Below are 13,820 nucleotides of genomic sequence, written 5' to 3' on the forward strand. Positions count from 1 at the left end.
AACGAACTGTTAATTTGATAATTAGAATGTAGGAGTGCCAATACTAACAAATTTCCTGTTTTTAGGAAAACAAAATGCCTTAATATTATTTTGAATTTGGAAAAATGCACTACTATCTCACAAATCGACATATCTTTTCCTTACAAATCGAAATGAATTTTCTGAACAACTCAATAGATCCTCGTTCTAACCCCATCCCCTATTATTCCACCCGCCACAAGCTGAGCCTTCCAGCCTCTCTGCGCACCAGCTAGGATTCTCCGACGCCTAGCGCCGGAACGCCGCGGGAATTATCGGCGAAACGTCAATATGCATTACTTCGACGTCCCTTCGAGCGTTTAGGCGTCCCCATCCCCCACCCCCCTTCCCTGGCACCCGTTGCGGGAACATCCTCAACTCCTTGCCGAGATCCAAGTGCATTTCAAATTCGATGGAAAGCAATCTTCCCCCCCCCCTCCCTCCTTGGACTTTACAAGTGTTTCTGTTTCATTTTGGGGAGGAGGAAGCTGGGGGTGTCTTCAGACCAGTGGCATTATTTGTACCGTGGGTCGGTTGACGCAATGTTTCCACATCCAGGAAAATATTTGTCGACGTCGGTCAATGTTATCGTTTCACATTTTCCACGGTCACTTTGTTTTATCGGATTCGCCGTTTCATCGAAGCCGAAACAACGCAACGAAAGTTGGTAATATATAATAATTAAATGTGTGATTGACGCTTTAATTGTGTTAGAAAAGCAAAGTGTAATTAACACTTAAACGATTGTAATTTCTAAACCAAAGAAAAGTTATTTTTTGTAGTTATAAATTTGAAACAGTCCAGGAGACGTTACGAAGGGAATGATCAGGTGATGTGGAGCGATCAGATTATTTCCTCGCGACTACAACGTACCTTAACCACTGCCCTACTTAAACAGGAGCACGTGCCCGGGTGCAACAGGCTGTGGTCTTATCCCCATTAGAATTCCAAGTTGGTTCCCTCTCTCGTCTCTGACTAGCACAACGTTTCTCACCACGCCGCCCACGCCCCTCACCCTCTTCTCTTTTTCTCTTCTTAACCTCCGGTGGCGTAACTTCTGCCCTTCGGGCACGTTTTCATCCCCCACCCCCCACCCCCACCCGACCATCGACAGGAAACCTAGATTCCTTTCTTTCGAGAGCAGACGAAAGCGCCAACATCGCGGTTGAGTTCCCAGATAAGCGGGAACCATGTTGCTACCGCGGTGAATGCACTCGAGCGCATTCGAGGAAAGTGCAGAGAGAAGTGTCTCTTTAGGGGAGATAGAAAATATTTTTCTCGTGCCACTGTTCTTTCATACCCTGCGAAATGGACGTATCGGATTGTGGAAATCCTACAAAGCGATACTCTCGCCATTTTCCCACAAAGAACGTCTTCCAAACATCATGGGTGATAACCCTATGTTCATATGTATGTACAGGGTGATTCTTTTACTAGTTTCGGTAGACGCCTTTTGGGAATCTAGCGAGAGAACATGCCGCGCCGCGTGCATGGAAAGAATGAAAAATGAAAGCGGCAATGAAATAAATTTCACCGATAACGCGTATCATTTCAGCGTCAACGTCACTGTCGGTTCACAATAAATACCCCCCGCATAAAGTGACGCATTAAATGCGCGATATTTTACTTTTATTTCAATTTCCCGCCGCGTAATAAAATAGCCGACGGACCCAGCGGGCTCCCCTGGTGTGCGTGGATCGTGTAAAAACGAGTTACCACCATTTTTCATCCCACCGCGACAGAAACACGTCCCCTTTAGCGGGACCCACTGCTCCTCGCGTTTCGATTTCGATGAATACACGCGCAGGATATCGATTTCGATAGCTCACTTGTCCTTTTTAGATATTTCTCTCGCTTCTGCGTTCACCATTTCGCTCGACGGTCCCTCGGATACATTTTCGATACCACCCCTCGCATTCCACCCTCCGCGGGTCTGGTTTAACAACAAAAATCTCTCGTTGACTCGTTGAATTAACTCTTTTGTACTCCAGGGATCAGGGTGTACGTTGTTTATCGCAATTTGGAACTATTAACAGGAAAACATTTTAAGAGACGTGGATGTTGGGGCTGAATGTTGAGGCGAGAACCATGTTTTTTTAAATATCTTGAAAAAATAATTTATTGGTTTTTCCATTGATTGTAAATAATAATAGTATACTAGTATATAGAAATGCACCACACACATTTGAACAAAATGTGACAATTGGATATGTTCCCTTGTAAGTATGACATCCGAGGATAGCCGAGTGATGCCGGGAACAGGCGAGCGTCGGTGTGACATCGACCAGCTACGCAGCCTTCAGTTTCTTCGCGCCGTCAGTTATATTTATCACCTGATTTCGGATGCGTCGCGAACAGTGCACGCGATTCTACGACTAGCAATATCCGTGGGGTTATAGAAACATTTTGTGGGGCACGTGTCTTCGTTGTGCATCTGTGATCCTTATCCGTCGAATTTCAAAGGATCCACGGGCATGCGCAAGAACCCGAAGAGCGAAACGTACGGCAAAAGGCGATTTAGACTCTGGTTAGACGTCTTATCAAACGTTAGTTCCTTCTCAGTGCTATTAACATTGTAGTTTTTGGATTTTTATGCACACGTTCACAATCTTACATTATTATATTTAGTATTGACTTCTTATTTTATTTTCATTGAAATTCATCGCACGTCTTTCAATGATTTAAAAATTTTCCTAACAGTTTCTAATAATTGTATGAAAATGTCATGCATTGTGAACGACGCATTTAATGACAAGGGGTTGAAGGAAAAATTGCATTAAAAAAATTTCGTTGCCAATTATCGTGCCCATTCGGAAGAATATTCCTAAAGTATCATAGCAGCCATAGTTAGCCGTGTCCTGGTTAGGGAATAAGATGAAACTCGTAAACGTATTTCACGTAACGTCCAATATTGTAAAAAAAAAAAAAAAAACATTATAGGGTTCTGCGTTGCTTTCTTGAAAAGCTGGAGAGTTTTCCGCGGCAAAGTGTTTTCCAACGGAATTGGAGTGTTGACTTCCGGTCGGCGGAGCGCATTCTCCCTCGTTATCAGACGGTGGGAGGAGGTCACGATGCCCATTTCCTACAAGCGATTTTCCGCGAATTGCCTCCATTATGTCCAATTATCGGCTCGGATGAAGGAAGACATATTCTCGGTTAGGACGCCTAGAAACCCAAGACGGGCCAGGGAAAGCCAACCCAGAGGATTTTTATCGTGGTTGTGAGACGAAGAAGAAACTCCTCGAACAGTTAAGTCTCGCAGAATAGTAGCAGGACAGTATAGACCAGATTATGACGTAAAGGGTTATAATACGACGCACGGTGGTGAACTATGATACATGATATTCATCTATGAGAAGAAACAGTCTGTAACTTATGCGAGTCGCGACACTAGCGCCGAGCTCGTGGCGTCTGCAGCTGACGGGGTGCATAGAAAATGACATTTATTAGTAGGTGTGCCATTTTGTCTCATAGAAACGCAACAATATATTCACACGTCTTTGAAGCATTGTTGTATAAAATTGTAGATTTCGAGAGGATTTTTTTTTTTTATTATTTAATCAACATACTCGCTTAATAAACGTTTCACTGGAACGAGATCAAATCGCTGACCGGGCCGAGGCTGTCGAAATGCGCCCAACATGAACAAAAAGGGATCCGAAGTGTAGGTCGAAAGTGGTAATGTTAGAACACGCTGTCCAGGCACGAAGAGGTCCTCGAGGTCGTTGGCGAGAGCGGTTGAACGGCACTCGAAGTCATCTTGTTTGCTCCACGAGAGCGCGATTCTCGTGGCCTGCATCAGGCCACCTAACCTGCCCTTGCGAGGAAGAGAAACGCTGGACAATTAAGCCTCTTCTTCTGCGATCGACAGCCCACTCGCGTCGTGCCTTCCACTTTTTGAGTGTCTCATTTCGTAGAATCTTGCCCGAAATTGCCCACGCTGGACGAAACTTTTCCATTGGGATCTAAAACTTTTCTATTCAGGATTCTAAGCATACTCGTTGGTGTCACGGTTGATGTATCTTGGCCTTTTCACCCATAGGAAGGAGTTGATATACTCGTAGATTTGGTTACGACCAAAGGTATGCTTTGTACACGGTCTCATCTAGAATATTGCATTTTAGCAGCATCTTAACCGGTAGGATGAAAAGTCAAACATTGAACGTAAGTATCGAAACAGCACCTGAATTCCAATAAAACGCAGATCGTTTCAGGTTTATTTTACGAGTATTCCAGAAGCGACTCACTCACCTGTCTCGGAAATTTACTCCTATTTATCGTCGTTTCTTATCGTTACTCGAGCTTTAGAGAGCCGGAGCACGTATAAGCAGCAGTTTTACGAGGTTTCCGTCGGAGCCATATTCCACTGACTGTCTCCCCATTTCTTCTCCACGGGTTTCCTTCCCTTTTCCCTTGCTTTCTCTCCTCTTCTCGCTCGTCCACTGTCCCTGTCCTTTCGCGGAGTCTGCGAAGATGAGTTTGGAGTCTTCTGAAGTGGCTTGAGGTGGATTCGGGCAACGGGAAGCCTCGAGAGGAGGCCCCTGGCCGGCAGCTGACCTTTGAAATTAAACCCTCGACTTCTTTTGATCCCGTGGTAATTCTTGTACCCTTTAACCTCAGTCGACAGAACTCAGAAAGGGAAAAAGTTGCTCGGACATAGTACCCCACGACGCATGTGGATTCAAAACTAACCCTCCTCTCTGACCTGCTTCGCTACGACTATTCTTGGGATACTCTCGTCGCCTTATTATACCAAAGACAGCTTGAGATTAGGGTTGATAAAACTCGAGAAGGGGACTTATTACGTGAAGGATTTATGTGTGTCTTGAATTTTTAAACAAGGCCAAATGTTTTAGGTATAAAACTAACTGAACTTGCATTTTTTAAAGATTTAGCGTATTAGAAAAAATTGAATAAAATTTTCTGCGACACGATATTAGAAAGAAATATATTAGAATCTAAACGGATTGTGTGGGTATTTTTCAAATTTTGTCAATATTGACGTTATACATTCCGAGGGAAATAAATCATGGGAAAACGGTATTCAATCTGACGTGTACATTTTTCTATGAAGCATCAGATGTGGCAGGAAAATCGACATCTACGATAGAAGAATATTTTGTGTCACCTTTCATAAATATATTTACAGTAATTTATCAACTGTCGCCTAGTAAAATTCAATTTTTAATCCGTACACGAATATAACTTAACATGCTGATATTTCTGAAAATATATGCTAAAATTATCTTTCGTCGATAAATTGATTAAACTCTTCCAAATCTTCGGCGGTTAATTCACCATTTCCTCCATTCTTTCTTTATCTTTATCGCACTGTATACAATTTAAATATTAAACGCGATGGATCATAATTAGGAAAATTAAATACTCGATGATATATTATACAGCAATTAAGAAGTAAAGGATCGTGTACGACAAATTTTCTGTCGTGCAATTAAATTATGTCAATTACGTCTTCATTATGCATTATACCTGCACTCGATTATCGAGTAATACACGATAATACGCCATTATATAAAATCGCGGAGGAACCGATTACTTTGCATTCAAATCGCGCCGACGATCTCGACGTTAAATCTCCGAGGGAAGATTTAATCCAGCCACCATTATTTCCTGAAAGTACAATAATACGTGTGTAATATTACTATACATGACCTGAGTAAAGTTGATCTGAAATGAAGACAAAAAGTAACAGCCTAAAATAACCTCGTAGGTATTTCTTCTAACGTTAGTTCAAATGAGAGAAATAATTTTGTCATTGTAACAGAAATTTTAGATAATGAATCATAATTTTCTTATAATATCCAGCATGTCCAGCCTATCTTTTTCAAAAGATAACAAAACATTTTTGAAATGTGTACAGAAAACATACTTGTAAACAAATTTTACAGCGTTGTGTCCCCTTAACTAGGTAAGAAGCGCGTTTTCCGATCGGTTAAACCCGGCCAAACCCGAGCGACCTCTTGCCAAGGATTAGGGGATTGGGGAAGGATTGGGTAAGAAAGAAAAGGAAAGAGTTTGGGATTATAAGAGGGTAGCGGGGGCTGGGAGAGCGAAAGGGAGGTTGACGGCAAGCCGAGTCGACTAGATTGAGCCGTGATTGAAAATTCTGCCTCCGGCAACAAGAGTTTCCATTTAAATGTATACGCGAGCGAAAAGTTTCGTTACTTTTACACGCAGAGTGGGGAGGGGACGGGGGAGGGGGGGGGCCAACCGATGGTTTGGGACTCCTTCGAGCATTATTGGAAGCCAGTGGTTTGTCCGTGTGTGACTCCCGTCCGTAGACTTTTTAACGAGGACTAATGGAATTTTAAAATCGCATTTCAGCCACAGAATAGGAATTTTGTTGTGAAACATTCTCAGGAAAGGAATCGTTTACCCTGGTTGGTTTCATTGCTTCCAGTTTGACATTGTTTGAGAATGTTTGCTGTCAATTCATCGTCGTTTACTCTTTGTTTTCCTGTATTTTTTAAACGATTCCATTAAACGATTTTGCCAGGGACTCGACATATTTCAATCCGAACAAAACCCCTGTTCTCGCACTTTAAACCTTTGCTCCATCTGCGGAACACAATAAATAGACAAAGAAAGGAAATGTGGCTACGTTTGTCCGACTTTCCTTCTTGTCCTATTTGCTCAGACCCTCTTCACCCCTCATCGAATTTACGACTTTGCTAGATCTCCAGTATCGAGCACACATAAATCTCCACCACCCAATGAAACGCAATTCTCACGATGAAATTTCTTTTGTGTTGCAGGTCAAACTCGACAAGAGCCACAATGGCAAACCGTCGAGGGTCATTCATATCAGAAACATACCAAACGAGGTGTCAGACTCCGAGATCATCCATCTTGGTGTACCCTTCGGCCGTGTCACAAACGTCCTCGTCCTCAAGGGCAAGAATCAGGTGAGTGTCCACGAATCATGCTCGCAGAATTTCTGACATTTATTAGATTTCTGTAAGAGTAATTTCATTTCTCGTATAGAACCTATTAATTACTTAAAAAAAAATTTACATACTTCGCGCACACGCAAGAGTTGGAGAGATTGTGCTGGTAAATCGTTATTTTATTTGATTAAAATGAAGTTTTGGGATGAAAAATCACAACGCGAGCGTGGAATGTCCTATTATTACATGGAACCAGCTATGGTATGTTTAGTTCTCCATTGATTGATTCGCCAATAGAGCAGACAGAATTAAGCAGAGGAAATCTTTTCCCAAACAATATTTACAGGCTCTCGATACTCTCGTTTCGCAAAAACACGTTTGATCCACGGTTGGAATTCGAATTTGTACCGCACGAGCGGCCCACTTCGCGACCCGGACGCGGATGGCCGGGCGCGCATGGCCGGGCGCGCAATAACAGAAACAATCGAATCATCGATTCGCGGGATTCGAATCGATGATCGTCCATTTAGGCATTATTATCCATTATTATCCGTTCGCTTGGCCTGCTCCACAGAGGTGGTGAACACAAAGGCGCCACCCCCACCTCATCCCTCTCTTTTTCCACCATTCGCCAGCTTTATTCATCCCTCGTCGGTGACGTTCCGTACACCGTGGCGTTATTATTCTGAACGAGACTCGATTTACCCCCGATTCGCGGTTTGTCGAGCACTCCTTAACCAAGGATCAAAGTGCGTTTTCTATATTTTGAATGATGGACCTCATCCTTTTCGGCTATTTTTCGCGCTGGTCTGAGTTAGGAAGAAGAGTAGCTATTTGGTGGCATAGATTGCACACCGTTATTACAATTACACAGAATAGAAACCTCGACTGGATAACTCCAATGTTTGGGTCCCGATTTTCTTGCACTTGTCCAGTCTTTACTGTATTATTTGCCAGTTCCATTTTACAACAGATTCATCAAGTTACATTACCGAAGCAAAAATCTCTGGTTGGGCAACGCTTTTCCATTCAGCCTACTCTAAAATCATGCGCTTCGAAAACGAACATAATCCCCATTTACCCGAATTATCGGCGGGATTCAAAATGATACATTCTCCAGAATAATTTGTCGTCCTCGATGTTTGCGTGTTACACGCAGTTCGGCGTAAATTAATATTAATCGTTGCTAAATACGTATTTATCAGCGGCCACGAGTTCACTCGTCGAATATTTCCATTCACGGTATTAAAGGGTTGGTCGTAGCGTTTTTACGTCGACGTTATAATTATGCAGTCATACTCCACGTTACGCCAACAATTTATAAACGTTTCGCGACGAAACGTCCCGTGAAATTACTTCCGCTCGTGGAACGCGATGAAAAATGTGGGAATCAATTGCTGTAGCCCATATAAAGCCAATGTTAGTCACGATAAAAGTAATACTAGTCACGATTTTATAGTTATTAAAATACAGAGAACCTGGTTGGGGTGATATCATGATTCTGACACGAAAAGGACCTGTCGCGTTAAACCTTTACAGGCTACAGGTTTGAACTGGGCAAAAGTAAATGTATCAATCTTGAAGTGATGATATGGAACGCCTCGTATACTAACTCAATGATCAAGAATTGCAAATGTCGCGTTAACATTATGCGTTGCACTATCCTTTGCTTTGAATTTCTGCTCCCAAGAAGGAGCAGGACGAAAAGAAAGCCTGACGAATGACTTCTGGCACGCGTCCCTAGTCCAATAACGATGAACCCAAAAGCCTGGGAATCTTCTTTGCGGAGTATCAAAAAGAGAAGGTTCCATGAACGAGTTCGAGGTCGAGTCGCCCGAGGCAGGAGACGCGAGGATCTCAAAGGTCGATGGAACGATTCGCGTGCGAACGGTATCGAAAATCCAGGAGGCCTGCCGGGTCTGGTGGATCAAACAAAGAGCCTGTCCGCTCGTTCCTGTAACCAACTTAACCGGAAACTTGGAATCAAAGCAAACACAGCGAAAGTGCCCGCAGGGGTCAACTCGGCGATTCATCGTGAAACTCGATTTACTACCACCACCGCCGCCATCGCACCACCAGCGGCATCATCCCCTGGTGTACTTTGCCGCGCGTACCAGAGCACGCCCCATTGTCATGTTGCAACAGTGCGCACCGTCTGCCTGCGTGTAATTGGGGAGCCTGGCTGCAGGCGTGCGCGGTTCAGGATGATAATGCGAGTTTCCTGGATGATCGAGTTACTTCAATTGTCTTAGGGGAGATGCCGTTGCTGGTACAACGATTCTCACTTTTGATTCCCTCGAAATTGCTTCGTTCCTTCTTTTATTACTGTATATATGCAGTCGTTACAGGTTGCAAGCGGTGTCTTCAGGTTTGAAGATGTTGTACAAGTCTGTATATCTACATATACAGACTCAAATCGGTTAACTATGATTTCTTTAAATGTTATGTTCATCTCCATTACGGGGTCCTTGATCACCTCTCCCACTGTGTATCTACACACTTTGTTAACAATCTGAACAATAACAACGCAAGCTAAATTAAGTAAAGTAAATTAAAATTTGAGGAGGCTATTATAACTTGAAACGAATCAATTCAGCCAGTAAAATCAATATCACGGTTTGAAAAAGCAGAGATGAAGACCTCTGTTAAAATGAATCTGAACCCCCTGATAATTCAACTTTTCTACCCGAAGAACGCTCGTGTAAAAACGTTAACCGTTGAATAGATGAATTTTCATGGCTGTGTTATCTTTGTTCGAGGCTGATTGCGGATATTTAATGCATCCTATAGGAAACGGAACACGTGTAGAGCGGTCAGTACGACAGGTACGATAATGCGCAACTTGGTTTGTTTATACCGAAGGGGATTAAAATAATGCATCGATGCATCGGTCCGCCGCATTGAACCCTATGAAGAGATTTACCTTCAGGGCAAGTTATATGCGCATTAGCAACGAATATACGCGGTGGTCCCGAAATGTTTTGAGGAACTTTATCAACCGTTGCGATACACCGGGTGCTTCTGAATATACAAGAGATTAATAAAGGAAGTACGGAGGTAGTGCAAAGGAAATTCTAAAATAGATTCAATAGGTTTTTGTAGTGCCAAGTAACAAAATTCCACTTATTTGGAACACTGCGTAGTTAACTCTTATATTATGTTACTTACAAGCTCTTTCTGGCAGAAACCTGTGACAAGAGCTTACCGTTCGGTGCTTGAGCCCTTTGCAATCGGATTTCGCCATAGAAAACGCTAAAATCGCCGTTTTATAACCGGCGATGCATGGAATTTAATGAACGGAAGTCGGTCACGGCTGATGAGTGTTTTTAACGCGATTTTAATTCCTCGCTAATTAACTTACTCGTCGGGCTCATTCAAAGGAATCGGTGGGCAGGGATGCTCCCTGGGGAAAAAAGTAAAATCGGAGAAAAACGAGAGAGAAAGACGAGGATCGGGTAAATATGGAAAAGTTGCAGTTGTGGGATTTTTATGAACGAACGAGAGCCAGAGAGGGTGTAAAAAAAGAACGAACAACGAATATGATAAAACGTGGATGCAGTAACCGAGCTTCTTTTCTGTATTAACATTTTAAATTCAATTTAAATTCAATTAAAGTTAGCGCTACCTCTTAAGCGATTGGTCAAATGCTGAAGGGTGGAAAGATGAGCAGGACGAGGTGGTGGATGACGAGGGTGAATCCAGCTGTTTGCAAACGTTCAACATGGACTCGTTCCTAATTATAACACCTCTGTTCTCTTGTTTTTTTTTCTGGATACTCTACTTTCTTCCCAATTAACGAGTCTTCTTTAAGTCTATCGATTAGTATTATGCCGTGGTTTGCCTCGAATATAGAGCATTGAATTATGTATGAGACTTACGCTGCGTATGTATCCTTTGCATTTGCATATTCGTTTAATTTATAGCTTTGATTAAAAGTTGCAACTTGACTTGCATTTACGTTGCAGGATCTGTTGCCCTCATTTGCAGATTTTTAAAAATTATTTTCGGTATCAAAGAACACGAAAGTTATATTTTGTTTCAATTGTGTGAAATTCGTGTTCCTTTTTGTTTTTAATTAAATCGACTACTAACATTAATGATTACAATGCATTAAATTTATCTCATATTTATTTAACGTATTTGAAAATGTAACTCAATCGGAATATTGTTCTCTTTTATAAGGTTTATTAAAATATTCCACAAAATTAAAAAATGTAATGTTCAGTACATTCGTGTATTTTATTCGTTTATATGTCTGTATAATTGAAATGGAAAATTATTATTTCTGTATCCATATTTTAATGTTATAATTACAATGGAAGATTGCGCTTTGATTCTGGAAAATGAACTTTTAACATTCATTTATGGTTTTGCGGAAATTTTAATTAATGTTTTGTATAGTAGGGATAATTTGGAATAACTTGGAATTTATCAGGAATAATACATTTTATCTCATTTCCGAATTGCTAAAATAAATGGAATCATTTTCCAATCTCACAGATTGAAAATTTGTGATTTTTATAAAAATCGCGAACCGTTTGCGTAATTACTTTCAGCGAAAAAATTATGCACGGATGAATATGAACTTTTTGTTTTCATGTAATTCTCGTAAAAAGAATTTGTCATAAAACGATAAAAAATTCTCATCAAACTTTGCTTCACTTTTTCCTATAACGTTTTTAAAAAACGAAAACATCTATATTAAAAAGTCGTTAATTTTTCTACGAAATGAGGCATTATTTGTCCTTAAACGAAACATGAATTTTCAAACAAACATTTTGCGGTGTTTTAATTTAATAATTTAGATGCCTGGCTTATGGTTTTATTCATTGAACGTGATTTATAAAACGGCTCGTACGCTTTGACTAAATGTTGAAGCGAATGTACGCAGTGGATTGAAAGATATTCGTTGGATCATCGACGTTGCCGGGCAGGTCGCATTAAATTAAGATTAAATTTCCATTATGCAAATGACGGGAGTGCAAAAAAATTGCGTGGAGGGGTGCGTGCCGGTGGGTTTATTTATCGATTTGCACGGCGCATCGCATGTAACAAGCTCGTTTACCTAAATATGAACTCATGGCGTTGATTCACGACCTATTTTTTGCGTTCCTTAACCGCAACCAGCCTTTTGTTTCTTCAAATGAATATTTGTCAAACTTTGCGCGTCCTTCAATATTTACACGGTTCTCCTTCCACCTCGTTGCGAAACTAAAATTTGGAGAGGGGAGGGGAGTATTACATAAAATGCTACTTTAATCGTTCCTGCAGTGTTTGGCCTAGCTGGGTGCACAGTGATTTTCTTACATCTGCTTTTTCATTACTCTTATGTTTGTGTGTTTACACAATGCTTCAAAGAATGAAAGTAGAGCGTGGAGCGAAAAATAAACGTTGGCAGGAAAGAAGTTCAGGATTTAGTGGCGGATTGTAAATACTTAATTCAACGCATTGGTGAATTATCATTGGAATTCTTTCTGCTTGTTATTAAATTAATAATTTGCGAGATCTGAAATTTTATTGCCGAAGACTATCAAATAATTACAGTTGTACAACAGAGGAGATCGGCCTTCTAATTTCAGTTTTCAATTTTCAACTGGCGTTCGCCGTTATTTTTCCCAGGCGAGTTAACCCTGGGTTCTGAACATTTTTAAAGACTGATCAGTATTTCGGGTCCAGCAGTGGGATCCTCTTCGGCTGTAATACGTATGCACTCAGAATTTTAAAGGGTTAGGTGAAATCTGAAATCTGAAGTGGCACGGTGAAAATGGGAGTCGAGGGCAAGAGGGCGGAAGCAACGATGACTGGGGGCTTAACGAGCGTCGAAGTACCTAGGTTGAAGCGGATCTATCCCTTCCTCTATATTCTGGTGTCTCAGTTTCTCGAAATGAGGACCAAACATTGGAAGCACTTTGTGCACCCTCTGTACGTATCTTGTGCGCAACACCAAGTGTTGATGGACATCTTGTAAAGTACTGTTCGTAACTATTGGCCCTCTGGTAATTGTTCTACGCAAATAGGTCCTCACAAGCTGTTGTTGAACTAATTTCCATCCCCTGCAAACTTCCGAGGATTCTAGACTTCTAAACATCGGCTCGTGGCGTAGAATGGGGTAGTTTCGCAGAAACACGAAATCTCACAGGTGTTCCTATCACGATTTTTTGGGTCCCAGTCAGATTTTAATTCTGTTTCTCTCTCTCTCTCTCTCTCTCTCTCTCTGTCTCTGTCTCTGTCTCTGTCTCTGTCTCTGTCTCTGTCTCTCTCTCAGCAAGTTGCGACGATGCGGTTACTTTAATCCCGTTCGCGGAAGGATGGGCCGGAAATTCTACCCCCGCCTACGTGTGCAGCGTCCCCCTGGGCTTTACGAGCAGCCGGACATACGTTTCGAAGCGGAGAGCTTCTCAGTTCGTTACAGAAGCGCGAGATAATCGGGGAAATTTCACTTTGTCCGCCGTTTCCATTTTCCGTTACTGGAAACTGCGGTTTATGACGCGTGACTGCCTCTTCATTGTTGCTCTTCTGTTTATAGGTTAGGTTTAGGTAGCTGCACGGGACTCAGTGGCTGTAACTGCAATATTTCTTTTCTATAGAGTGTATGTAATTTTAGCTTGGAGCACTTTATGCCTCCTAACAGTTATTTCTTGTATTTACAACATTTTTATGTCCCTGTGTTCACATTTTCATCAAAAATAGTAGGTAACTAGAAAAAATTTAATCTAAATTAAATATGGCTGGTATTATCTGACCGGATTTGAATTTGAAATGACTGAAGGAGCGCTGAAAGAATCGTTGCGAGGTTGGATTATTAAAACACGTTCTTAAGGAGAGGTTTTCTCGATAATAGAGTGAGTCGAGGAGAGACGAGAGGACTTCAAGGCCAGTCCCCTTGGGATGAAA

The 13,820-nt window shown here is 41.7% G+C and overlaps 1 protein-coding gene across 8 annotated transcripts in view; it reads left to right on the top strand.

The window, feature by feature from the left end:
- LOC128878620 (polypyrimidine tract-binding protein 2) overlaps window positions 1–13,820 on the top strand; it is a 262,210-nt gene that overhangs the window by 188,140 nt on the left and 60,250 nt on the right. For all 8 annotated transcript variants that reach the window (XM_054126944.1, XM_054126939.1, XM_054126942.1 and 5 more), the window contains one exon: window positions 6,795–6,944. In XM_054126944.1, the coding sequence (XP_053982919.1) occupies window positions 6,795–6,944 (150 nt within the window). The remainder of the gene's footprint in view (window positions 1–6,794; window positions 6,945–13,820) is intronic.

The sequence above is a fragment of the Hylaeus volcanicus genome, chromosome 6 (genome assembly GCF_026283585.1).
Source record: "Hylaeus volcanicus isolate JK05 chromosome 6, UHH_iyHylVolc1.0_haploid, whole genome shotgun sequence".
NCBI lineage: Eukaryota > Metazoa > Arthropoda > Insecta > Hymenoptera > Colletidae > Hylaeus > Hylaeus volcanicus.